The following is a 26,720-nucleotide window of genomic DNA, read 5'->3' on the forward strand; positions in this document are numbered from 1 at the left end:
TCTTATAATTGCTTTAAAGTTTACACAGATAAAATACAATTAAACACATAGATGCAATACGATAAGAAGTAAACTAGACTTCCATTAAAACTATAACCCCAAGAATGCTAAGGTTACTCGATCAATGGGTTGCTGTTTTCTTTAAAAAGAAAAATGTCAGGTCAATGCTACTGCTGTCCAGCTCCGGGTCAGTCACCTCTCCAGTTTCTCTCCCCATCCCCCCTCAGCAGTTTTTCTTTGGCTTCTCTTGCTGGCCTCCTGGTTCTTCCTGCGTGGCTCTCTGCTTCTGAGATGCAGCTTCTGGATTTGGCGAATGCTGCTAGCACTTGGCCTTTTATGCTACACTGTAGCTCTTTGTTCATGTAGCGTCCTATTGTTAGCTACACTTACCTCGGGCTTGTCCATTATTCCAGAATTCTGATTGACAGGTCTGGCCTTTAAACCAGCCCTGACCGGTATGAGCAGGTTTTGACCAGCTTCAGGCTGAGCTGACTGACCTCTCTGTGACCCCTACCTGCACCTGCTCATTTCTTGACAATCTTGCACAATCTCCCTGATGTCTTTGACCTCAGAGCTGTGATTCTGACGAGCCACAACCACACCCACTTGGCTTAGAAAAAGCCTAACTTCTTACAGAGGGTGTCCGGCTCCCATAGCCTTTATCTCAGAGGGGAGCGATTTCTGCTTCTTCAGAACAGAGGTGAGAGATGCAAAGTAAACCCCCCTCTCCCAGGCCAAGCTCAGTCTTGTGATTCATAAGACAGGTCATTGTCCTCGCTCCAGTGCTTGCCTGTCCTTTTCTTCCTGTTCCTCTCCGCCATCACAATGGCGGCCACCACAGTGATGAACACGGTAAAGGTAATGACAAGAACCGTCACAGTCTCCGCGATGCAGAGCTGGGTGTCTACCGCCACCAGGGACAGGTTTCTCAGGACTTGCGGCTCCATGCAGGTCAGGTTGTCATAGTCATCCAAGATCAGCCGCCTGACGCTGTGCAGCTTTGCAAAGACCCTCTGCAGGTCACAGTCGCAGAACCATGGGTTGGAGGAGAGCAAGATGTGTGTCCCAGGGGTCTGGAGGGAAAGGAAGGTTTTGAATCGGACGTGCTCAATTTCATTGTGCACCAAGTCAAGCACGGTTAGACTGTTCAAGGGGGTGAAGACCTCAGAAGCAATCGTCTTTATCCTGTTGCCTTCCAAGTTCAGGACCTCCAAACGCTGCAGCATGGAGAAGACGCCGTTGTGGAGGTTCAAGAGGTGATTGTTTTGAAGGTGAAGCTGCCTCAAGCGGGTGAGACTCCGGAAGGCTCCCATTTCTATGGAGGAGATGTTGTTGTTTTGGATGCTGAGCTTCTGGAGGTTCTCAAAATGCTGCAGGCTCTTGTAATGGAGTTCCTGGAGCCGATTGTAGGACAAGTTGAGCTCCTGGAGAGAAGCGAGTCCTGTGGAAAAACTGCTTCCAAGCACCGTGATCTCGTTTCTGTGCAGATCAAGCTTCTGGAGGCTCTCCAGAGCACTGAATGCTTCCTCTCCAGCATTGGTGATGCGGTTCCCACTCAGCAGCAGCACCTGCAGCTTCCACAGGGACCTCAGACCTTTGCTTGGGACAGAATCCAAGTTACTGAGGGACAAATCCAAGTGCTCCGTCTCGGCAGGAAAGATGATGCCGTCAGTCACATTGACTCCTGAGCAGTTCACAAATTTGGCCCCTTCTTTGCAGAGGCAGATTTTCTGACATGGGTTCTGAAAGTCGGTGTTGCCAAAGGAGAAGTGAATCCAAATCCAAAGTAAGTAGTGGGCATGCATCTTCCACTGCTTTGCATGCACTTTGGTGTATCTGTACAAGAGGAATAAAAGTTGTCAGAGTGTCTTACAGCTATATCTAGCATAAAGAATAAAGAAAAGTTATTTATTAGTTCCCATAATAGAAGAACTAGAGGACACCGAATGAAATTAATGGGTAAGAGGTTTAAATCTAATAAAAGAAAGTTCTTCACACAGCGCATAGTCAACCTGTGGAACTCCTTGCCAGAGGAGTGTGAGGCTAGGACTATAACAAGTTTAAAGAGAAGCTAGATAATTTCATGGTGGTTAGGTCCATAAAAGGCTATTATCCAGGGGTTGTCCCTGGCCTCTGTTTTTCAGAGGCTGGAGAGGGATGGCACGAGACAAATTGCTTGATCATTGTCTTCGGTCCACCCCCTCTGGAGCACCTGGCATTGGCCACTGTCGGCAGGCAGGCTACTGGACTAGATGGGCCTTTGGTCTGACCCACCATAGCCATTCTTATGTTATTGGGCATAATATAGGAAGAAAAGCACATATTTCAATGTTACGGCTTCTACTCGGCTTCTCTTGCCTTTCCTAAGATAAAACTATGACATCTCTGCCACACGATGTATACACTCTGTTCTACCATGGCCATGCCAGGGTTATCAGACTGTCCAGCTATCTCCACAGCCACAGTTAATTGCTGGGCCAGCGAAAGATGGGCAATAAGGCAGCCAGAATACTACAGACCAGTCTTGTGTGCTGGGAAAGATAATGGAGCAAATAATTAAGGAATCCATTTTCAAACATCTGGAAGCTAATAAGGCGATAAGTAACAGTCGGCATGGGTTTGTTAAGTACAGATCATGTCAAACCAAGCTGATCCTTCCTTTGGTAAGATAACAAGTCTTGCAGATAATTCTGCGGAGGGTTTTGTTTGGAACCATGAAAGTTCCCTTTACATGGAAGAAGCTATAAAAGGGGGAGTGATATCACCGCTCACTCCCTTCACAGCTCAACACATGGAATGATGGCTGGAAAACAAAGTGCTAGGGCTAGGGAGATGGTCCAGATGGGAAAAAAGGAATCCCATGGAAAGTCGGTGAACTGTTTGTACCGTCGGGTTGAGACACTGCTTGTTCCACATGCTCTTTAGTTTGCAGAGCTTAGATTGTGATTTTGTTTCCTTTCTTAGGAAAGTAACTTTGTTCTGCACACTTATTTCTTATTAATCAATTAAAATCCATCTGTCGGTAGTGAATAAAAATGTATTTTATATTTTTTTCACCCAAACCAGTGTGAGGATTGACATGCTAAGGGAACTCTTCTCCGGAAGAGGGACGGGTGCATGTCCTCTCCACATTGAGGGAGGGATGACACATTTACATTGGCCAGGCTATTGATCAGGGCAGGACAGCTTTGGAGTCCTAGGAGAGAAAGCTGTGGGGATCTGGGTGAAACCTCTCTAATGTTGGTTCTTGAGCATCTGGTTAAAACATTTGTGTACCTGCCTGTGTGTGTCCCTGCTTGTGTGTGGCTGCGTACATGCAACACCTGAGGAGAACTGCTGCTTGTCATGGCCTCAGAGTGGGAGAGGGGACCCAGCGTGGTATGATAGAGGGATCAGTGGTACCAAGTTCCAGGATGCGTCCTGGGGAGTATGTCACACCCACCCAGTTGAAGGGCCCTTAACACCGATGTAAAGGAGTCTTAGTGCAACTGAGATCAAATCCAGTGCTCAGCGATGGAGGATTTGCAAAGAGTCCAGACACTAACAATCTGATGAAGGGCTTGAGTCTCTGGATAGAATTTTCTCACCCAGTAGCAGAGAAGGCATATTTGGAAAGAAAGAGACAGATGTTAATGAAGGATTAGTACAATTAAGTCACTTTCATTCCCACTGCTGCAGCACCAGCATTTCGCACAGAGAGGTGTCTGTTGCGTTTAGCACTGAGAGCGGATGGGAGGCAAAGCTGTTAGTCTCTTTATCTTCTGTCTCTCAGCCAGCTGTCCTGGCAGAGTTAAATGTAGCCGAGATCAGTTGCAGGGAATAGTGTCAAAGGAAGGATATAGGAGGTCTCTCTCCTTAGCTGGGGAGATGCATTGTTTTCAGTAACAGCTCATCTTCATTTGTACTTTTCTGACAGCTGTTGTTGGCATTTAACTATGTGTTTATGGGAGTGTTCACAGTGTGGAAAGTGCTTTCCAGACGGGCGGTTGGAATAAGACAGTCACTTGCCCAAAAAAGCTCCCAGTATCACAAAACTAATGAGCTTTGTGCTATTTCTTTGGGCGTTGTTACACTGTAGAATAGTCCCCCAAAGAAACAGCACAAAGCTCATTACTTCAGCTATTTAAGACTTCCAAGAATAAGGCACTAAACATGTTCTGGAACCCAGGGGCACAGGAACGGGTATGGTAACCTCAGAGATATTAGAAATGAACACATCTCATTTGGTGATGATCTCGAGGAAAGCAGATGGATTACGGAGACTTCTTGTCTAGTCCCCTAACAATGCGGCTGAAAATAAGAGAAATGCAAGCAGGCTCCGTCTTCCTCAAATGGCATCCCCGACTCCTTAAAACAATTCTACAGGCTGGTTTCCACTGACTTTCACGCTTTGTTTTTTAGCTGTTGGAATAAGTTGAAATGGTTTCCCCACCCCGTTATTATAGTAGCCCTTCTACAGCCTTCACTCTCTTCCATGAGAAAAGCCTGCTCAGCACAGAGCTAAAATCTGGAATGCCCTCATTAGTTTGAGCTGTATTTTAAAATTTCCCTCCCCCCCATAATTGTTTGGGCTCCAGATTGTAGTTTTTCAAACAGAAGCAGGAAGAATGAGGAGGGGTCACATTGGAACCTCTAACTCTGAAAGGGACAGTCTCCCGCTCTGGTCTATACAGCTCCTAGCACAGCAGGAACCTGTATAAATTGGCATGTTCTGTAATGCAAACGAGCATCGGCACAATAAAGGTCCTGTGAGTCCTGCCCTCATTGGACCCTGGCTTTCCCGGAAAGCATTGTATTTTCTCATGAAGCCAAATGACTCCCATTCCTCCCAGAGAATAACTCACCGGTGTAGACATACTAAATCAATCTGTGTTTGTACATTGTTACCCCACCTCACCCCCTGCCAACATGCGTGGCTAGACATTACAAATAACTTTGCCATCAATAAAAGCACAAACACTCCTGTTGCCTTTCCAACGATTTCTGAGGATTACGGCACTTGAGAACCGCAATTAAATAATTAGCTCCTGATGGGTACCATCATAAAAATAACCTCCCCCTAGAGATAATACTCAGAGAGCTCACATCTTCTCCTCCAGGGGCTGCAATCTTTGCAGCGATGCGACGTGCTGCTGGAAATGCAAGGTGCCCTTACCGTTCCGCCGGCCCGATGCTCTGACTGCTGTGCCGCTGCCCAGTGTCTTTCATCCACAAGCGAGAGCGGATGGAAAAAACGGCAGGGGAAGTGTTGAGAGCCGCTGTGCTCACAGAGACCTGTTGAAGGGCAGGTGTGTGCGAGAAGGGGTGGGGCAGAAAGGAAAGTGTTAATAATTCAGACACCTGGAGGCAGGAAACTCACCCAGTGGCGCTTACCACCTGCCTCTCCCTGCAAACAGCTTTCATCTCCTCGCCAAAGCAGGTGAGACCTGGGCAGACATACCCAGAGCTTGCAGAACTGTCCAGCCATCATCTCTGGCTCTTCCAGGTTAGGCTTTCTCCTAGCGTGTGTCCTGCAAGCAGCTCCGAGACGTCGACTGAATTCAAACAGCTACGTCGGTACCTTCCCTGCTTCCGCAAGAGGGTGACAGGTCTGAACACCAGGCGCGCACACACACATGCTTCCTGTGCCTCTGAAGTGTACTGCTCACACCTCTGTGTCGTATGAAGGCCCTGGCCCTGGCTCATTGACGTCAAGGAGGGCTTTTCCATTGATTTCAATGACCTCTGGATCCGCTCACCAGTGCAGGAGTTGATTAGGGCATTAGTTAGATGGGTGGTTTTCAAATGATGGGTCACAGGTCAGTTGGGGGGTGGAATGTTGGGCTCTGAGGCTCGTGGCTGCAGGGGATCAGGTGAGCCGTGGGGGGCTAAGGCAGCTCCCTGCCTGGCCTGCACCACAGACTGTGCTGCGCCCCAGAAGCGGTGGCAACAGGCCCGGCTCCTAGGTGAGGGGGAGCACACAGGGCTCCGTGCACTGCCCCCGCCCCCTCCACTAGCTCGGCACTCCCACTGGCTGGGAACCTGCTGCCAACTGCTTCTGGGGGAGCAGCCCGGTCTGAGGGGCCAGGAGAGGCAGGAAGCTGTTCTCCAAGCGGCTTTGCACAATCCGTGCACATGATGTGGGAGAGCCTGGTGCCTACGGGAGGCAACGTCCCCCAAGTCGGCGGCGTGGCTGCCAGTGCTCTCTTTGAACCCGCACACAGCGGGCAGGCCTGCGTCCCACAGAGAGCACGTTCCTGCAGGGCCCTGCTGTACCGGCAGGTTCAGGGGGGAGAAGCGGCCTTGTAGACCACTCCCATGCTCTGCCCTGCTGCCTGCGAGGTGGGAACCCCCGGTATCCACAGTGACGTGCCAATGGCCCACAATCTGGTTGCAGCCGGCATGAGGGCAAGGAGGTTGCACCAGGGCGGTGTGTGGAGCGCACGTTACCCATGCAGCCCAGCCCAGACCGGGCTCTCTCCTGGGTCAATATTAGCGGCCGGCCTCTACCAAGGGGTCTGGAGCACGGTGCTTTGGGACGGCGTCTATGGGCCACTGAGCAAAGCCGGTGCATGATGGTTCTGCGCACACCGGACAGAGACAGGCCCCACCTGCGGGGGGCTGGCACGGTGAGTCCAGGTGACGTCAAATGTCACCCAACACGTTTTCCTTCCGTCCCGCCATCTGGCTCCAGGGGCTGTCCCGGCACACGCCGAGCGGGCGCGGCGCGGCACTCAGCCCTTGCCCTGACTGCAATCCAAGCCTTCCAACACTCACTTGACCCAAAGAGACTAATTAGAAAGCCTCCTATCTGATATCACGGGCTTAGCTCCTCTGCCTTCCTTCAGTTACACTCTGCACATCAGACACAATGGGCCGCCGCCGGCCTCCCTGGAGGTCAGTAGGGGTGAGTTAGTCTCAGTGCGCTGCCCTGCGTCTGCTCACGCACCGGCTGCTCCCTCTGACGCCCAACTCCCTCGGCTACACACCACAGCTCACAGGATGGGTGCTCCCAGGGCACCGGGCCGGGCGGGGTTACTGGGTGCAGATAGCGCGCCTTTCTATATGGTCTCAAAGCAGGCTCCCCAGGGTTCCTGCAGGAAGGCCAGCACCCTCCAGCCAACGGACCGATGGCTAGCTGGCGTCATCTCCAACCAGGACTCCTCGAAACCCAGCTCGGATGGGTCGTTCCACCTCAGGACATAGCTGGTGGAAGGTCAGAGTGCTGCACGGGGCCATGCCCCCTGCTAAAGACAGCAGTACAGGCTGCATCTCCCTAGTCCGACACCCTTGGAATCTGACCGGTGCTGAACCAGAGAATTTGCCGGACCATGGGAGGTCAGTATTGTCCAGCAGCATGACCAGCACTGTCCCTGCTTCCCCCAGTGAGAGGAGTGTGTGCTATTCCCATTTTACAGATGGGGGACTGAGGCAGAGACAAAGGTCAAAAGTTTCTACTGATTTGGGGTGGCCGAGCTGAGAGCTACAGTCTGGTTTGTCAGAGTATTTCGCATTATCTAGCACTTCACACATTCCAGCCCCAGCTCCCCTGGACTCCAGCTGTAGCTGTGAGCGCCCTGCCCTTCTGGAAACCCGCCTCTCGAGTCAGACCCTCAGAAAGGAGGAAAACTCCATGAAGAACCACCCAAACAAAACCTCTGTACCTCCCCTCTGTCCCAGGTCACAGCTCCCTCCCAGACCCTGCATCCCCTCCCACACCTTCCCCCGAGCCAGAACCCTCTGCTGCACTCACACCCCCTCCCAGACCCTGCACCCCCTCCCACACCTACTCCCAGGCCAAATACTTTCCTGCACCCCGACCCCCGCCTGGACCCTGCACACCAAGCCCATGCCCCAGATCACAGCCCCCTCCTTCCTCCAAACTCCCTCCCAGACCCCACCCTCTCTCCTGCACCCCAGGACCCTACCCCAAACTTCCTCCTGCATCCAACCTCTCTTCCACATCCCGCACCCCCTCTATAGAAAAGTGCAGCCCTCAGCCACTTCCCAAAATCTTGGAGTGGACCCCACATCAAAAATTATTGCCCGCCCCAGCACATCTTGTATGCGTGTATAGACATACACAACGATTATAGCACAGAACCTATTTACATAGAACCTAGCCAATGTATTTTTAACACGCGTAATGATGGAATACAGCATTTATAGTAAGAGATCTTACATTTGACAGGGTTTTAAATAGTACAAACATGGTTCAATTCCACCTTAGTCATACATTTAAAACGGTCACTCAAACACCATTTGACACAGAACATCTACACAGCGACTTAAACAGTACATTCCTTTTCAAAAGAAGGAATAGTCTTTAAAACCAGATCCAGGATTAATATTTCTCAAACGGAGCAGCTGAAATGCACAATGACAAGATTCACAACAAGACTGTAGCATGCTCTGTATTCTAGACATGCACTAGACAGCCGCTGAAACTATCATAAATGTGCACTACGCAAGAAAAATGTTACTTACTTCTCTTTGCATGGTTAACAGACATTCACGTCCATGCCGGTCGGTTCCGTGAACTATGGAAGGAACGTTCCGCCCCTAGAAAACAGAGAGTAATTCCCATCAACCTGAATCTGAAATCCAGATTAAATTGAAATCCTCTCTCTGTGCGGATTAAGTGACCATTACAAGTCTTGAAAATGGTGGTGTTTCAAATTCTGCTGCCTGATGGGTAATAGTGGCGTTTTACATGCCGGCCAACCAGCACTCAACATTTCAATACTGTATTGAGCAGGGCAGGTGCTAATTTCCCAAACCAAAACCCATTCCCTGCCCCTGCAGCACTCAATCTCTCCGATAAATGCCACTACAATCTCTTTTGTTTCTGTGGCTAAATCGACCCACGGACTCCACCTCCTGCCCCCCCAGCATGTTGATAAATTGGAGAAGGTTCAGAGAAGAGCCACAAGAGTGATTCAAGGATTCAAAAACCTGCATTCTTGGTAGATTGAGCTTCTGGAGTCTGCTTAGTTTAGTTTAAGGAAGAAAAACTTGAGGGATGACTTGATTGCAAATAATAAGCAACTCTCTGGGAAACAAATGTTTGATATTATGCTCTTTGGTCAGGCAGAGAAAGATTTCATGCAAACCTAGAATCACAGAGCACTAGAACTGGAAGGAACCTTGAGAGGTCATCGAGTCCTATCCCCTGGCCTCATGGCAGGACCCAGTACCATGCAGATCATCCCTGGTAGATGTCTATCCGACTTGCTCTTCAATATCTCCAGAGATGAAGATTCCACAACCTCCCTGGGCAATTTATTCCAGCCTTTAACCACCCTAACAGGGAGGAAGTTTTTCCTCACGTCCAGCCTAAACCTCCCTTGCTGCAGTTTAAGCCCATTGCTTCCTGTCCTATCAGCAGACATTAAGGAGAATATTTTTTCTTCCTCTTCCTTGTAACACCCTTTTAGGGCCCAATGTGTGGAACCCTAATCCAATGTCTGGATGTTGAAGCTTGACAAATTCAGAAAGGCAACAAGATGTAAACATTTGCCACTGAGAGTAATTCTCCCTTGGAACAATTCATCAAGAGTGAGGGTGGATTCTCTATTGCTAACAGCTTATAACCCTTGTGTCTCTAGAATACATGCTCTAGGGATTAGTTTGGGGACGTTCTCAGACCTGTGTTGTGCACATAGTCACATCACAGTGGAATCTATGAACAATCATGAGATTTTTTTTTAAAACAAAAATGACAAGGGTCGGTTCTTTGGATTTGCCTTCTAAATTTTGAACATCTTCAAGCTTTTCTCCCCAATCATTATGGCATGATGTTTTTTTTTTAATGAAAGCTGAGATTTTCCCACAGTCATATGATTCCAAGAGAGGGATGCTAAAAAACCTCAGCAAATATTAGACTTGTGATAAAAATCAAGCTATGCTATAGTATTTCACACGGTGGTCTAGGGATGGACAAGAGAAGATTTGAAGGGTGTGATGAAAAGCAGAAAGGGTAATTATTTTTAGTCTTTTTTTTTTTTTTTTTTTTTTTTTTTTTTTTTATAAAATGCCCCAAATAACACCAGTGATAGAAATGTAGCCGTGTTAGTCTGGTGTAGCTGAAACAAAATACATAGTCCTGTATTTTGTTCCAAATAAGACCAAATTGTACTTGCTTCTCTTTTCCAGAAGATGTCAGTGCCAGTTTGGAGAAATGGTGTATTCACCAGAGTACCTTACATTTACATTCCATGTGTGTCACAAGTCTTAATCAAGGGATGGCTGTGGATCGGTTCTGGCATGAAATAAACTTGACCTGCCTGTGCGTATTGGTTCACACAATAACAGGTGAATTTCTGACTTCTCTTCAATGCTTGTCATCCACCTTTCACCAAAACAAATGCACGCATTGGCGCTACTCCCAAATCAAACACCAATTTTCAACCGCAAGCTTGCTTTTCTTCCCCCAGAATGGAAATCTGTTCAGTGCAGGCAGAAGGGGAGAAATAAACTTGGGGAAGCACTAACATAACAGCCGGCTTGAAAGAGTTAGATTTTTGCCAGTGAAGGTCAATTTCACTGGACACATGCAAACTGACAAAAGAAATATTTCCATAGCTACAAATTGAAATTTACAGACAAAGTACAAAAGAAATGTAGCTTGAGAAGTTATTATAAATCCAGCTGTTTAGACATTTGCATTAGGCTTATTACAAATAGATCACAAAATGAAAAATCAGAACAGATCTGATTTGTTTATTTAAGGATATTTACTTTGTATTCCCTGACATGAAATGTTGACAATTTGTTGATTTAATGGCTTATAAAGCGTTAACTTCCTGAATCTCAGTTTCTACTACTAACACACAATTGCCTGATTCCCCCCCCCCATGTTTTCATGCAATTGTGAACATTTAAATTGATTCTAGAAAAAAATGCTGAAAATAAACATCAATAGAGACGTCAGCTATAAAAAAAAATAATTCTAGAAGCCTACACAAGAATAGTACTTCTACAAAGTGCCTTGAGTGTTGTGAATGGAGGCTGCTAGAGAAGCAGGAAGATAATTTGTAATACATCTTTAATAAATAATCTATGTCTTGCCTCTGAGTTCCCAAATGGTAGCAGGGGAAACGCCGCTAGGTAAATATTCATGTTAACAAGCACAGAGGTGCAAGATAAGCCAGAATCTCACTGGTGGTTTCAGCCACAGCTGTGGCATGCTTCTAAAAGACCGTGCCACCCGCCTCGCCCCAGGTGACCAGCCACGTTTGAGACGTTCGCTGCACTGATACTGCAAGGGGCTGCGCCGATTCCGTTTTAACTAAGATGGAAGGTCTGACGCCTTTTTCTGCAGCCAGGTTGGGAGAGCAGCAGCCACCAGCCACGTAAGAAAGACCCATCCGCACATTCCAGCTACAGTACACTAAAACAATGCCATGCCAGGCTGCGAAACCCTTTCCTAATAGAGCCCCCCTTTGCCAGACAAAGAAACAGATCTGACCGGATTCCGGCAAGGAATCACATAGCAACAGCTGTGATTAAGAAACCTGTGCTTCTGTATTGTTTCAATGGTCCCTCCTTCTCCGTTATTTATTGGGAAGGTCTTGGTCTGCTTCTCTGATTGCAAAATGTCACCAACAGAATTTCACTTTCATTCCGCACAGGCGATGGGTGAAGAATGGAGTCACCACGTGCTAAGGCTGGGCAAAAAATGATTTTGTTCTACGTCGGTGCAATAAGTGGGTACGGTGTAGCAACGCACGACTCAAGCGTCACTGTATAAACTGGAGTCCAGAAGGAGGTTTTCTGGAGCCAACACCGAGACAGCCCCAGATCAGAGCTGCCAGACCGCAACAGCTTGTCAGCTTTATCACGCAGGAGCTGACGTCCCCAACCGACCTGATCCTCTCCGGCCATCAGGAAAAGTTCGTCAGCCTGACTGGGAGCAGGGAGCTTAGCGTGGGCATTCTGCTTTGGAGCATGTTAACCTGGAGAGGTTAAGGATATCGCTGGGGGATCGTAGAATCCTAGGGCTGGCAGAGACCTCAGGAGTCATCAAGTCCAGCCCCCTGCCCAAAGCAGGGCCAACCCAACTAAATCAACCCAGCCAGAGCTTGGTCAAGCCGAGACTTAAACACCTCTAGGGATGGAGATTCCACCCCCTCCCTAGGGAACCCATCCCAGTGCTTCCCCGCCCTCCTAGGGAAACAGTTTTTCCTAATCTCCAACTAGACATCCCCCACTGCAACTTGAGACCATTGCTCCTTGTTCTGCCATCCATCACTACTGAGAACAGCCTCTCTCCATCCTCTTTGGAACCTCCCTTCAGGAAGTTGCAGGCTGCTATCAAATCCCCCCTCACTCTTCTCTTCTGCAGACTATATAAACCCCCAAACAGGCAAAAGGCCCCACTAGCCCACAGAATGTAACACCCCAGCAGGGAGTGGGGTGCTGCTCACAGCCATTGCTGGGGTGACTCTGTACTTCTGGTCAGCCACAACGAGGAATGAAAGCAGTAGTAAAGACTCTGTCACTTCTAACACCACAGGAAGCCATTCACAGTGCCACACTGCACGTTGCATCAGTTCAGCAAAACTCCTCAGTGTTCCCTGTATGCTGGGCACTCATATGGCCTCTCAGGAGACATATTCCAATGCCGTCCAGCTGATTAGCAGAACACCCACAGCACGGTTTTGCGTTTCTACTGGTGGTGCACATTCATACATGCCTCGGTGCACATAAAATTATTCCACACATGGGTGGAAAAGAAGAGAGGGGCCACTGCTCAAGAACTATGCGGCACATGCTTCAGCCCCATCTACTGGCACATTAGTGAACTATACACACCTATTTAGAGAGATAGCATTCTGTGCGGGTGCAGGGCTCCGCCTTGAGCAGGTCCATTTGCACCACTTCATTCACAACGTGTGAAGCTGAAGGCAGGTTAAGTTGGACCAATGCACCTTCACGAAACCCCGTGCATTGTCCATGTGTCAAGCTGCTCCCAGCCTAACTCCTCGTGTCCCACAAAGGAAGTCCGCATTGAAGGATTCCACCGATCATTGCTGGGTGTGGAACCTAAATATCCCTTAGTCGTCCCTGTTGCTCCATCCTACAGAGGGAAGGGGGGCCTGGTGGAGGCTGGGCTGATGAAAGAACGGCCCGAGAAGGAGCCTTTCAGGAACACTTCATTTGCTTCAGCTGGTGCTAAGAGTCCTTTCCAGCCGGATCAGCTGCTCCTGAGAACTGATACCGAACACAATGCCGCCAGCCAAGTGCAGAGCTGTCTCAGCCATCGCTGGAGGGGGAGGGAGGAAGATGAAAGCAGACATTTTTCCTGTAATTGACGACCAGAGAAAATGTTTAAAGCACTCAGCTGTCACACTGAATCAGAGCCAGATGCCATGAACGGCTAGTGGCGTTCCCTTCTTTCCAAAGGGAAAAAGTGCTGGCTTCTTAGCGCTAGACTGCTTAAGGCGTCCCGAGGCCACTGCCGTAAGAAAGATGGGCGGAGCTGTTTAATTGCCCCAGTTCTTCAAAGTTATCCTTAAATCAAGTCAGGAAGAGTTGTGTGCTCTAGGGGAGCCTTCCAGCTCCTTTTCATACCAACAGAATCAGACTGTTCTTTTAAAAACGAGTAGCAATGCTAATAATAGTGCAAACATAGTTCTCATGAATGAACTCAGCATCAGCATATTAGACTACATCCAACAATACTACAAGGAAATGCCATCTCGGTGTTATTTGTTTATTATTACAAAACATCATTGCCAAAGGACTCCCCATCTAATACCCTTTGATCACCGCATACAACTCCAAATATGCTCAATCTGTCCGCAGATGGGCTTCTGAAAAACTAAGAAACCATCTCTTGCATCTCAGCTTCTCCAGGAGAAAGAAAAAGAAAAAAAATCAGGAATCCCACCTGGAGAGATGCAAGAAACCCCAAGCCACCCTCAAAAAGCCTGCTGACGTCCATCCAACTCAAAACCAAAGAGTGGAACCAACTACAACAATGTCACAATCCTGAGAACATCTCCTCCAGGAGAAACCATGATACCAGGACAAATGGTCCTTCTCATGGTCATCTCGTTATCAAGATTAGGTGTGAGTATATTAACCGTTGCTTATCAAAAATAATATCATGTGCATCTTAGACTAATAATATCGCATTTGTAACCCTGATTTGCTTTACTATTCAAATTGCTATTTAATGTCAATTCCATGTATTTTGTCTCAGCGTGAACATCCTGTCATGCCCCCGAAGGTCCCTGGTATATTCTGTGCTGTCTGATTCTGGGACAAGAACCTTGTTATCTTCTGATTAGTCCAACTGGCAAGCCTATAACCCAAACTATCCACATTAATAATATTGCTATCTTTAAATCAGGCTACAGACTGGCGAGCCAGCCAGAAGATACCAGGAGCATGTGACAGGAATGGCTGGAGAGTCCAGGCATTTTAGACCCTTCAGACTCTCACCTGATGCAGAAGTGAAAGAATCATAGTTAGAAAGCCCAGGCTGTGTCTGACCTGGTCTCTTAGCTGACAGTCTCAGAGCACTGAAATCTTATTTCCTGTGGCTGCTTCGTAGCACTGGTTTTAGTTTCCTGTTTTGAATTGTGGTTTGACTGAAGAGGTTTTTTTTCTTTCCTGGCCAGAGGTCTGTAGTTTAATCTTGCAAGATGGAGAAAGAGCAGTAATAGTATTATTTGAAGTGATACACACATCAGGGGGTATGTTATTAAAGGGCTAAAGTTACATGGTATCAAGAAGACACGCAGCAGCACGGAGCTCAGTGACCTGCCCTCATGGCAGCAAGAGAAGCTGACATATATGTTTACATAAGCCAGCTGAAAGGCTTCGAGCTGCCAGAAAGACCCCATATCTCAGAACAGGTAAGGTTCAAGTTGTTTAGGCCCCTCCATTTGGGTGTTATTTCCTGTTTTTATCTGTGAAGGGACTCCTTCAGTCTGAGAGGTCAAGAGACGTGTAGCGCTCAGACAGTTTATTATCTAGGCTGGCCAATAGCCAGGTTTTCGTTTTGAAGTGAGTTCTAGTTGACCTGTTAAGATGAATAGCACCAGGGCAAGATTAGAATCTGTAGGAGTTGCCTACAGCTTGGCTTTAGAAAACTTTGACAGAATTTACATTCAGGAACATGGAGGAGGTTTAATACAATGAAGAGAAAGTGAGATTATCTCTGAGCATCAAAACCTTTGTCAGTGAGGGGTTTGAGGTAGACACTGAGCAGAAGAAATGGAGGGCTAAGTTGGTGAAAGGAACAGCCGTTGAATGTCTGCTTGCGGCTTGCAGTGCACGAGGGAGGAAACTGAACAAGAAATTAGAGCGACTCAGAAAAGGCCAGCAGACTTTGGAGGAGACAGATCAGACTATTTGGGAGTTAACACGTCGGTTGACTGTGGCGTCAGAGGAGCGATCAGTCTTTCTCCTAAGGAGCTAGAGAAAAAGTTAGAACGGGGCAGGTATCGGATGCAGGAAATGGAAGGGGAAACACACTGTTGGCAAGAGGAAGTGGCTGCCCACCTGAGATCGCTAGACGGGTGTAAATCAGACCGTGGTCGACTGTTGGAAAGTGTTCGCAATGGAGCTGGAGAAAGTTAAGATTTGCAACAGGGATGGGGGGCGCCTGGTGTACAAAGCTCCTTGAAAGAAAGAGCAAGCACGGGGTGGAGGAGAGACAGATGGTGAGAAAGACAGGAGACAAGTTACAGGAGGGTGAAGGATCACTTTCTATTTCTGTTGCTATGGTAGAGCTGGTAGAAATAGAGCATCAGGCAGGTCCGAGTTCTAGAAGGAAGGCAAGAGTGTTAGTTGAGGCTGATGCAATACCTTAGGTGCCACAGCGGGTGAGGGAGAGGTCAGCAGCTGTCAGTGATCTGCCGGAAGGGACAGGAAACCCTAGGGTGACACGGCAGGAGGTGACGTGAGAGGCTGTCTCAGAGGAGGTAGCTAGTGATGCAAAGGAGGAGGTGAGCAGAGCAAAGGGGGAGGAGACAGCCTCTCCACTGTGGTGTCGCCCCAATGGAGAAGAGGGAGGGTCGTTAGAAGCTGGGATTGGTCGGGGCTGGAGGAGGCTACAGGGGACCCAAGTAGCTAGTGCCTGTGAGGTGCTAATCTCTAGATTACAGAAGAGAGAGCTACAGCAGCCGAGGGACACCATTCCTGTTCCTCCTCTGAATGTTACACTGGCTCCGCACGTCAGGAGACCCAGCCCCTGCGCGTGGACCCATATTGGCACCATCAACCGTCCCTCGCTCCCTAGAATTTCATGCATCTCACAGACTCTGGGGCTGCTTTCCTGGGGGCCTAGGTTTGGGGTCTCTATTGGGGCCCCTGGTAAGATAGCTGGAGTGAATGGAGACCCCATCCATTCTTGTATTCTCTGCAGGTCTCAGGGTGTCCACCTGCTATTGACAATGACTACGATTGGTCCTAGCCTGGAGGGACCCAGCCATAATTCATGTAAATGATTGCCATGAACAAAGCTGTGGAGGACCAGCCCCTCCTCCCCCCCGGTTGATGGATGCCGTGTTTGATTCATGGGCCTGCCCAGAGAGCTGAGTCGGCCGGACGCACGGTGGGAGTGCACGACTGCTTGGCAGATGTCTTCGGCGGGGCGAGCCACTGTCCTGCTGCCCCGGAGGGAGCAATTATCCAGCCCACCCCAGGAGGGAAGTGCCCCGGGAGATGGCTAAGCCACGTGGTGAGCGTCTAGCTCCTGAGACACGGGGGATGCCCAGTACCACGGATGCGACGCGGCAGGAGTGGATCAGGCCCTGGCCCCTACTAAATAACACTCCGAGCACAGGGATGGCTCAGCAGGTATCAGCTCACAGAGGAAGTGAAGAAGGGCTCCGGGGTGTCCAAAGTGAATGAAAGGCGATGTGAATCAGCCACAGGCTAGATTATTCCTGACAACAGGGTGTGGTGCTAAAGCATCAGCTGCTCTCTCCTTTCCGTTCGCCCTTGAACAAAGATGCATTTTCCCCGCTCATCAACAGCGCCCCGTATTAGGAATTCATTTAAAAAAAACCAACCACCCTTCTGCCAGAATTTATCAGAAAGAAAAACCTCCAGTTTGTAATTGCCTCTGCCAGCCATTTGTCTAATGTGTATTTTAGATAAACAGACCTTGCCCGCTCTCGCTCACTAAATGGGGCCGATTGTGACATGTTAGCCAGTTTACTTATGCAAACAAGGATAAAGCTTTTTGGTTGCCATTGTTTACAGCTGTGAATACGGTTAGGCCCCTAACACTCCTGCTTTCTCACGCAGATAATGAATCTGTCACAGGGGGTATAATTTCTGGATAGACCAGCTGCGTGCAGCTCTCTTCAGACACTTCCTATGTGCTCTCGGAGTGGAGATATTTGTCACCTCGTCCCTAGTTCCCCTCTGCAGAGATAAGATGGACGCGGATTTTAAAAATATACAAGTTTAAACAAGGGTCAGACTGTAAAGAAACATGACAATCCAGGGAGATGGCAGCGGTACAAAGAACCTTGCGTTTTTGTCCAGGCAAATACAATCCTTTTCTGGAGCTTTCTGACTGGCTGCAGGTGATGTATAATGCATAACATTATTCCTGAGGGGAATCACAAAGCTACACGCTTAAAATGACTCATCAACATCCTGAGAATTTCCAAGACCCAGAGTGGACGGCAAACGCCTGGCAACAGAGCATGCCACTTTTAGCCTCTTGAAATCGGCGGGAGACAGACGTTTCTCTCTTGCTGGAGGCCACAGCTCTTCTTGGTCACACGGCGAATGCTTTTGATGGAAAGCCGAAGTAGCGAGTGTACAAGTTGGAAGGGACATCTCTGGGAAAGTCGGTTCTGAAGCATGCCCAGGAGTCTGCTCCAACCCAGTTACGTGATGTGGTGACCAACACCAACAGCTGCTACCCTCCCCCCCGGCATTAGCGCTCCCACCCCGCTAGCGCTGGACCACTGGGGACACTGCAGCTGCAACTTGATATGCTTACATGGCCCCTGAGCTAAGGAGTGTTTCCTGCAACCGAGGGGCCACCCACAACTCTGTGAAGTGAGTGGGAGCTAAAGGCACATGGCAACTTTAAGGAGGTGCTCGCAGGGTCAGGCCCTCCCAGATGAAAGCCATAGAACCATAGAATCCTAGAATCCTAGGGCGGGCAGAGACCTCAGGAGTCATCCAGTCCAGTCCCCTGCCCAAAGCAGGACCAGCCCAACTCAATCATCCCAGCCAGGCCTTTGTCAAGAGACTTAAACACCTCTAGGGATGGAGATTCCACCCCCTCCCTAGGGAACCCAGCCCAGCGCTTCCCCACTCACCTAGGGAAACAGCTTTTCCTAATATCCAACCTAGACCTCCCCCACTGCAACTTGAGACCATTGCTCCTCGTTCTGCCATCTGCCCCCACTGAGAACAGCCTCTCTCCAGCCTCTTTGGAACCCCCTTCAGGAAGTAGAAGGCTGCTATCAAATCCCCCCTCGCTCTTCTCTTCTGCAGACTAAACAAACCCAAATCCCTGAGTCTCTCCTCATAGGTTATGTGCTCCAGCCCCCTCATCATTTTGTTGCCCTCCGCTGGACCCTCTCCAATGCGTCCACATCCTTTCTATAGTGGGGGGCCCAGAACTGGACACAATACTCCAGATGTGGCCTCACCAAAGCCAAATAAAGGGGAATAATCACTTATCTGGATCTGCTGGCAATGCTCCTCCTAATGCACCCTAATATGCCATTAGCCTTCTTGGCAACAAGGGCACACTGTTGACTCATCTCCAGCTTCTCATCCACTGTAACCACCAGGTCCTTTTCTGCCAAACTGCTATTTAGCCAGTCGGTCCCCAGCCTGTAACAATACTTGGGATTCTTCTGTCCCCAGTGCAGGACTCTACACTTGTCCTTGTTGAACCTCAACAACCTTTCTTTTGGCCCAATCCTTTAATCTGTCTAGGTCACTTTGGACTCTATCCCTGCCCTCCAGCATATCTACCTCTCCCCCTAGCTTAGTGTCATCCGCAAACTTGCTGAGGGTCACCTCCATCCCCTCATCCAGGTCATTAATAAAGATGTTGAATAAAACCGGTCCTAGAACAGAGCCTTAAGGCACTTCGCTAGAAACCGACCGCCACCCTGACATCGTGACGTTGATCACTACCCGTTGGGCCCGACAGTCTAGCCAGCTTTTTATCCACCTTACAGTCCATTTATCCAATCCATACTCCCTTAACTTGCTAGCAAGAATATTGTGGGAGACTGTATCAAAAGCCTTGCTAAAGTTGACACTGTGAATTTGCTTCGATAGACAGTTTTTCTGAAGTAGCGAGTCCCTGCTCTTTGGGGGCAGGAACTGTCTCCTTCTCTTAAGACATCTTTTCAGTGCTCTGTGAATCGTGATGTTTTTCCCCTTGTCCCTTCATCAGCTGCATCGGATGAAATGGGTTTTACACACGAAAGCTGATGCGCTAAAAATCGATCAGTCTCTTGGGTGCCCCAGGACTCCTCGTGGGGTGTGCAGATGCAGACTCCACGGCTGCTCCTGGGGCACACGTAGCACCGTGCTAGTGTTTGCAGATGCACGTGGCCTTGTCAAGTCAGAGGTCAGTGCCACAGAAGTAGGTTTTTGGACTCGATGGTTTTCAATCCCACGACCATTCCAGTGACTGGGAGTTTCTTCATTCATGCTAAGCCCTAAGACATGGGTTCCCAAACCGGGGGGCATGAAGAAATTCCAGGGGGCGGGCGCAAGGAGGCCCATCCCCCTGGTCAATTCCTCCCCCTAAGTTTTGCTGCTATTTTTGTTTTTCGGCCCTGGTCAGTTTCTTTTTTTTTTTTTTTTTTTGGCGCAACAAGTTTTGCTGCTATGGGGGGAGGACGGGTGTGTGGCATGAGGGTTTCTCAAAAATTAAAAAGGGGGCATGATGCCGAAAAGTTTGGGAACCACTGCCCTAAGAGATCACTTTGGCAAGTCGCTAAGCACTGCCCGCAAGGTGACATGGGCAGTCGTCATCGCTGAAGCAAGCGAGAGCTGATTTGGGAGGACCTTGAGGGGCGCGGCCCTACAAACACAAGCCAGAAACCCACCCACGTCTTGACTGTTTCATTGGGCTGATGGGTGAGGAACTGGCCTGAGACTGGGGGCAACTGGATTTTACTGGTGACCTGGAGCAAACCACCCCGCTCCGTTTGCCTGTTTCCACTGTAAGGTCTTTAGCAAAAGTGTCTCTGTGCCGTACGGTGGCGGAACACGCAGTGCAATGGACATTGGTGTCCGGGCTGCTCTAGAGAAAAGGGTTGCTACAGGTAGGTTAGCGATAAGGTCCGGGAAAGCGGGGGACCCTTCCCAAATGGACAGATGAGGTGGAAAAAGCTAAAGAACTCCATGCTTTTTTTGGCCTCTGTCTTCACAGACGAGAGCAGCGGCCCAGCCTGCCGTGCTGGGCAGCCCTCAGTGGTGAAAGAACAGGATACGGGCTATACAGACAAGCTGGACGTGTGGAAGACCATGGAGCTGGATGCAATGCACCGAGGGTGTTGAGCAAATTGGCAGAGACCAGCAGCAACGTACAAAAGTAGAATCACTTCCCCTTCAACTTAAAAAAAAATAAAATCAGGCCTTATTTGTGTACCAACCGCCCCCCCCCCCCCCCCGCCCCAAGAGATGGTCTCACCTTTTCTTCTCCCTTTGCAGGCCGCCCATGTGCGTGCCTTCCCCTCCGCAGTCTTTCAGTCTACTTCTGCTTTCCAGAAAGCTCCGGGGAACAATAACGCAAGACTTGCCCTGTCGCTCCTCTGGACAGGCGGCTAGCTGCATCGATGAGATCTGAAGAGAACAATGAACCCAACAGCTTCTTTGAGCTTTAAGGAAAGGAAGAGAGTGGGGCAGAGGGAGGGAACAAAGTTGTGCTCCCCTGCCTAGTGTTTTTGGGATGGTAAGTTCACTCTGCGCCCTGTGCATTGGGTAACGGAGCCACACTCCAACGCAGGCAGACGAGCTGTGCGCCAGGCGCATCCCATAACATACGCTGAATAAAGAATGATTTCTCTGTGACTGAATGCCGGGGGGGTACCACAACTGTCACAGCGTACAACTCTGCCCTTACAACGCGGAGTCTCAACACTACGCTGACGAGAGGGGCATTCCCGGGCCCTGGAGACACTTTCAATGTGTCAAAAGATTTCTCCTGCTTCACTTTCATGGTCGGGAAAGTAAAATGTGCATTAAACCGATTCTCCCTCCCCAAATAACAGAGCGCCTAGCAGCAAATGGGTTGTCAGGGTCGGATCCCAAAGCCCCGACAGCCCATCAGACTGGAGAGAAATCCAGGGAGACTGGGAGACGGAGAGGCAGCTCCTAGGACGGCTGCCTGCTTGCTCTCTGTGCTCTCGCAACACAGCAGACGGAGTCCGTCCAGCTGGGTCTCAGCCAGACGCACGTGGTGAACCCCTCGGCCTGATTAGGCCTGAGGAATATGACTGGTTTTCTATTCCCACACAGACTTTATGCCTCTCCCCCATTTTAGTGTAGAAATCACATTGTTGTGATGATGAGTAGCTGCCCAGAGAGCGTCTAATCCCCGGCAACCACCGTTCTGCCTCTGTCAGTACGCACTGTGAAACATACGGCTACTTCCCAGGGCCTCTGACTGCATGTACAAACAGGACCATCTTTCCCTAGCGCACCCAGCATACGTGGAAGGCAAATACAGTTCATGCGGCAGCACCCATGGGAACCGTCCCCTCTTGTAGCTGTGACAAAGCCACCATCTGGCAATTTTCCAGCCCCAAAGGGCTTTCCGGTTACCACCGGGCCGCCAGACGGTTGAGTGACTGTCTCTCTCGATTGACCAGTTACAGTGGTGCCTGCGAGATTTGCAAATGCCCCTGGGAAATGTGGCACGTCACCCCAAACAAAGGGAAATGCCCGGGGATGTCACTGTCTTTTGGGAGCCCTGCAGAATTACCGACTGACAGAGCAGCCGACAGCAGCCACGTGGAACTCCTTTCAAGGCTGGGCCTGGAGACAGACCGTTTCAGAAGTTGGGAGCGGGGGGGGGGGGGGGGGGGGGCGGAGCGTGCGTAGGAGCTGGAAAGCGGGTCCCTCCTGAAACAGAAACAACCCACTTCAACACCAAAAAAAAGCCCGAACCAAGGCAGTTTGTTAGATTGTTGAAATTGCTGAAGGGGACACCGGACGGCAGTTGGAACCCTCGATGGCGCGACGTACTCTGACCATCCCAGGGGTGACTCAGGCGCACGCATTCAAAGGCAACAATCGGATGGGCGTAAAAGGTACTATCCCAGTTTCCAGGGAAACGGTTTTCCTATTTCAGGTGTGGCAGGGTCAGTCCCACTCCTGGGCCCCTGACCCCTGTTCAGCCCACTGTCCCCCAGTCACAGTATATGGCTCACTCGCCTTGGTTTGAGATTTGTTGTCTCCCTGTAGACTTTAACAAGGTTGATGCTGTTCTCTTGGCTCCTCCGATGTCTTTCTCTCTCCAAACTCCTCAATTCTCTCTGCCTCTTTCCCCTTCCATCAAACTCTTTCACCTGCTGTATCACCCCTGTTCTGTCACACAGGGAATAGGCTGCCAATGGCCGGCCAAAATGCTGCCCCCAGCTCTCCTCGAGAGCCACAGGGACTGAGTTTCCAGCTTGCCGGGTCCCTCGCAAGTCTGCACGGGCAGGCTGGCAGAGCGGCACCAGGCTCTGACGCCCAGCAAACACCCCGCTGCACGCTCCCCCGATGAGGGAGGCACGCCATCTTGTCAGGCTACCGCCGGCCCAGCAGGCAGCCCCGTGTTGTCTGTTACGGAAACAGCCTGTTGCCCGGGCTAAGGTGGGTTCCTTAGCCCGGCCAGACGAGCCCAGTGGCCCAGATCACCTCCCTGCTGCGGGCGAGTCTCCTGACAGGGCAGGGGAGAGGAGGTTGTCCAGGAAGGTCCTGCAAAGCCTTCCTTTAGGGGCACGAGGCGTTTCCTCCCTAGCGAGCGAAGCAGGGCAGGTCCCTGGCTTAAGGTCTGCTAGGCCTGACCCTCCTCCCAGCCCCTCTCCACAGCCCCAGCAGGCTAGGCCCGGCTCAGAGAGGCTCAGTCCAGATGGTGGCACGGCTGGGGGCTGTATTCCTATTGGAACCGGGTCCCTGTGCCATGGGGCAGGGGGAGGAGGCACATCCCAGCCCCCCCCTCCACACAGACCCTGGAGAGCCCTCCTTGGAGCCCCAGCAAGGGGGGGATGGTGTCTCAGGGGTACACCACAGGGGCCCAGACCTTCTGCGTGGCCTAGGCATGGAGGATCCCTGCTCTGAGGTAACCAGTCCCTCCCTGCACACTCCAGGGCGCCCCGGTCCCCGTGAACGACCTGCACCCTCCCTGTAACCCAGCCGGAGGTGCCACTCAGCAACGGTTCCCGGGGCTCGGTTCCTCACCTCACGGCTGCGAAGGGGTCTCCTCCCGCCGAGACCAGGGTCTTGCAGAGCTGCCGCGGGATCAGCTCTGACAGCTCCGGAGTGCGTGTTTCGCTGGCCCCGGCCGCGTGTTTATTCAAGAGCTTTTCGGCCTGTCAAACACACTTCCCCAGGGCAGCACTCACGCAGGGAGTCCCCCGAGCCGCCAGCCTGGACAGCCGCCTCGTACCAGCCGCACAACAGGCCTGCCACTCTCCCACCGCCAGGGGAGCCGGCCCTGGGCCAGGTAAGGAGACAGCCGCACGGATCAGCTAGTCGCGGGGGCGTGGGGGAGAAACGCAGCTGTGAGCTGCTGGCAATGCTCCCTCCCAGCGCTCCCCCCGGGCCCAGCTGTTCCAGTGACCATTTCGGACCGTCTGACGCTCCGTCCAGCAGCCCGGCTGTGGGTCTCCGCCTCCGTTTCTCGGTGGCTGTCCAGAGAGTTGGGAGGCGGGTGCCATTTGCCCCCCAAGTTTCCTATTGTGCCAGGAGGCTGGTTCCTGCCTCTCCTCGTTAGCCGGGGTGAGAGGAAAGCAGGAGGCTTTGCTTTGCTTCCTCCTCTCCCCCACCCACGCAGAGGGCCACAGGCCCAAACAGACCCAGGGGCCCAGCTCTGGCAACCCACCCCCGGGCTCCTGGCTGGAGCCGAGGGCTGGGCTGGGCCCTCCCGAGAGACTGCAGCAGCCAGTGCAGAACACAAAGGGGAGCCGCCGGCCTGCTTGGGGGCCCCCTCGGCTCCCCTCTCCAGCCAGCCAACAGCTACCCGTGTGCTCTCAGGGGCAATGGGTGGTGGGCACAGGCCCCACAAACACTGTGGATGGAAGGGGTAAGAGCCTCTGGGGGGCCTGGGGAATAAATGGGGGGGCCAGGCTTTTGCAGGGGGGTTGGGCCACTCGGGGTAAGTGGCAGGACCCCCCCCTCCTACTCACCAGCAGGAAGGAAAGTGACGTAGCCGGGTGAGCGGAGCAGACTCCATGGCTGCCAATGAATGCGGGCCCCCCAAACCTGCCCCCCCTCATCCTCTAGGCCACATAGCTGGGGGGGTCCTGTGGCCAGTGTGCCCCCCCCCCACGTGTCCCTCCTCAGCCATCTCCCCTGGCTGCTCTTCCCCCCCTGTTCTGCTGCACTGCTGGACAAGGTAGTCCCCCTCCTCCCCTCCCCAGGGCTGGCTGGCCGAGGGGGCTCCGGCAGAGCCAGCGTTAGGGCCAGGTGCCCCGGCAGCATTTTTCCCAGGTTCATGGAGACAAGCCGGCTCAGGGAGTGGTGGGGGGAAGGAAGCTCAGTGCTCAGGCTGGAAGAGGATTGCTGCAGATTTCACCACGGTCTGCCCTCACCCTCCCAGCTGCCGTGCTACCGTGGCTGGGAGGAGCACGGTATTTAGGAGCAATGTTGGACAGACACCGGCCAGGGACGGTCTAGACGGCGCTGGGTCCTGCCGTGAGGGCAGGGGGTCGGCCTGGAGGGCCTCCCGGGGTCCCTGCCCCTCGTCGGAGTCTAGGCTCCTTCCTGCTCTGCAGCCTGCGCCTCGGAGGCCCATCTATAATGCACGAGGTGCTGCCGCAGCGAAGGCGAACCGCCGGCGGAGCTTTTCCAGACCTACTTCCCCCCCCCCCCCCGCTGTCTCACTCACTGCCATGGGCGGCAGCTGCTGCCTGTCTCCGGGGAGCGACGTGTCCCTCCTCTTCACTGGGCAGCAGCGCCTGCCTCGCCCGGCGGGGGGGTGGAGCCCGTCCAGCCGCCAGGCTCGCTCCATCCTCGTGGCAGAGCAGGGGATGGAGACCCAGACTGCCTTTCTTTTTGCCTCTGCCTGGAGTGGGAGAGTTAGAAATGAGGAGGGCAGGATCCTGTCCCTTCCCCCCGCCTGGCTCCCAACAGATGTGCCCCCTATAGCTCCGCCGGAGGCCGGACGTGCTACTGCATTGAGTGACCAGAACTAGAGCTAGGGGTATTCCTAAGGCACAGGCAAAGTCCTGGGGTTCTGTTCCTCTGTCCCCACGGGGGCTGGGCTGTGCCTGGCAGGCTCTGAGGGCCCCCATGGGCTGAAAGGCCCCTACGAGCACCAGGGTGACTGAAGGACAGGGCCCTGGCTCCACAACATCTCCCATCGCCCCCTGGGTCCCACCCCCTCCTTCCAAGCACCCACGTTTCAGCCCAAACCCAGGCTTCCAGTTCAGACCCTAGGACCGTGTCTGTGTTGCTGCTTCATAGCCAAGTTGCTCCCTCCCCCGCCGGGTTCTTCCGGCAGAGCCTACGCCTCGCGAGCGAGAGCACCCACCGACTCCCACCTCGTCTGCCCTGGGTAGGGTCTTACGCTGTGCCCATCACTGTGGTGTCTGGGCACTTCACCCGTCAGCCGCATGGCAGGACCACTCTGACCACCAGGCTCACTCTATTCCATTGTCATTGGCCTGGGGGTGAATGGCAGCCGACGTGGCAGTTCTACCGAGAGGTGCACGGAGGAGGTAACTTTCTCCCTGTGTGAGCCCTTTGCACGAGAGGAACCGCACCCAGCGAGCACGGGTCCAGCAATTCCACCACTCCCTAGCAGGCTCTCCGAGGGCTCTCCTGCTAACGCACCTGTCTCGGCTAGCTCCTCGTTGGCTCTTTGCCTGAGAGTAGCTGGCACTTCCAACCCATAACAGTAGCAAAGGTTCTAGTGGCCCTCATTCACCTCAATGAGGAGTTAACTCCGTGGCCAGCGAGGACCATGCAAACCTCGGCACGGAGAACTAGTGCAAGGCTCCTGTGCGAAAGCAGGGGGAGGGGCACAGCTCTGCACAAATTGCTGCACGGGGTGCACCATTTGGGTGCCACAAGTGGGCAGAGCCGGAGCAAAACCACAGCTTGTCCTTCCCCATGTTCAAGACGGAGCCCAGCCCAGGGAGCCCAGAATGCTACACACGCTCTGGTGAGCCGGGGGTAGCTAAAAGTGACAGAGGCGCATTATGGGGGCAGTATCACCAGTTCCCGCCTCCCCCTCCCCCTGCACACACACACTCTGACCCCTGGAATGTGGGGAGCAGTAAACATAAGGTGCAAGTGTTTCTCCGCCCTGTCCCTTGTAACTGCTGTTTCCATCAGTTCTTGGATAAAACCCGCCCCAGACGAGACGTCTGAGAACAATGGAAAAAAAGTCTTTCCATGGCGGCCTGAGCCAGGCTAACTATTCTCCCAAGGGGAAATCTTTTCACTAGTACCCGGTGCTTTAGACCTGCACTGATCCCGCTCTCGGGTGCTTCCTGAGTACGGGGGGACTGTGACACTGGGGAACACTGCAGTGCTGCCGGCTCCAGGATAAAAGCCATTTCGGACAAGGGCTC

At 51.7% G+C, this 26,720-nt stretch overlaps 1 protein-coding gene and 1 long non-coding RNA gene across 10 annotated transcripts in view; one reads left to right on the forward strand and one right to left on the reverse strand.

Moving 5' to 3' along the window:
• LOC102445080 (uncharacterized) lies at positions 1-20,763 on the reverse strand. 8 transcript variants are annotated; one of them, XM_025186874.2, is made up of 4 exons: positions 20,627-20,763; positions 8,467-8,541; positions 5,156-5,274; positions 1-1,836 (listed from the first exon to the last, which is right to left on the reverse strand). In XM_025186874.2, the coding sequence occupies exons 2-4, from the start codon at positions 8,476-8,478 to the stop codon at positions 741-743; spliced, it is 1,227 nt and encodes a 408-aa protein (XP_025042659.2). In that variant the 5' UTR covers positions 8,479-8,541; positions 20,627-20,763; the 3' UTR covers positions 1-740. The 8 variants fall into 8 exon arrangements, with proteins under 8 accessions (XP_025042659.2, XP_075790179.1, XP_025042660.2 ...); XM_075934064.1 differs by lacking the exon at positions 20,627-20,763 and adding an exon at positions 15,802-15,906; XM_025186875.2 differs by lacking the exon at positions 20,627-20,763 and adding an exon at positions 15,496-15,631.
• The window catches only part of LOC142830239 (uncharacterized), a 20,542-nt gene continuing 9,634 nt past the window's right edge, over positions 15,813-26,720 (forward strand). The window contains exons 1-3 of one of the 2 annotated variants that reach the window (XR_012905331.1): positions 15,813-15,941; positions 16,361-22,247; positions 23,535-23,647. This is a non-coding gene — a long non-coding RNA (uncharacterized LOC142830239). Of the gene's footprint in view, positions 15,942-16,360; positions 23,648-26,720 lie in introns of both variants that reach the window. The other variant, XR_012905330.1, reaches the window with a different exon arrangement.

This window comes from Pelodiscus sinensis, chromosome 7 (assembly GCF_049634645.1).
Source record: "Pelodiscus sinensis isolate JC-2024 chromosome 7, ASM4963464v1, whole genome shotgun sequence".
Taxonomy (NCBI): Eukaryota; Metazoa; Chordata; order Testudines; family Trionychidae; genus Pelodiscus; species Pelodiscus sinensis.

Bases quoted from the DNA above. Each gene is read 5' to 3' on its own strand.
- LOC102445080 (XM_025186874.2), bottom strand. The intron at 1,837-5,155 runs GTAAGGGCACCT...CCTCTTGTACAG, and splicing joins AGCATCGGGCCGGCGGAACG to ATACACCAAAGTGCATGCAA.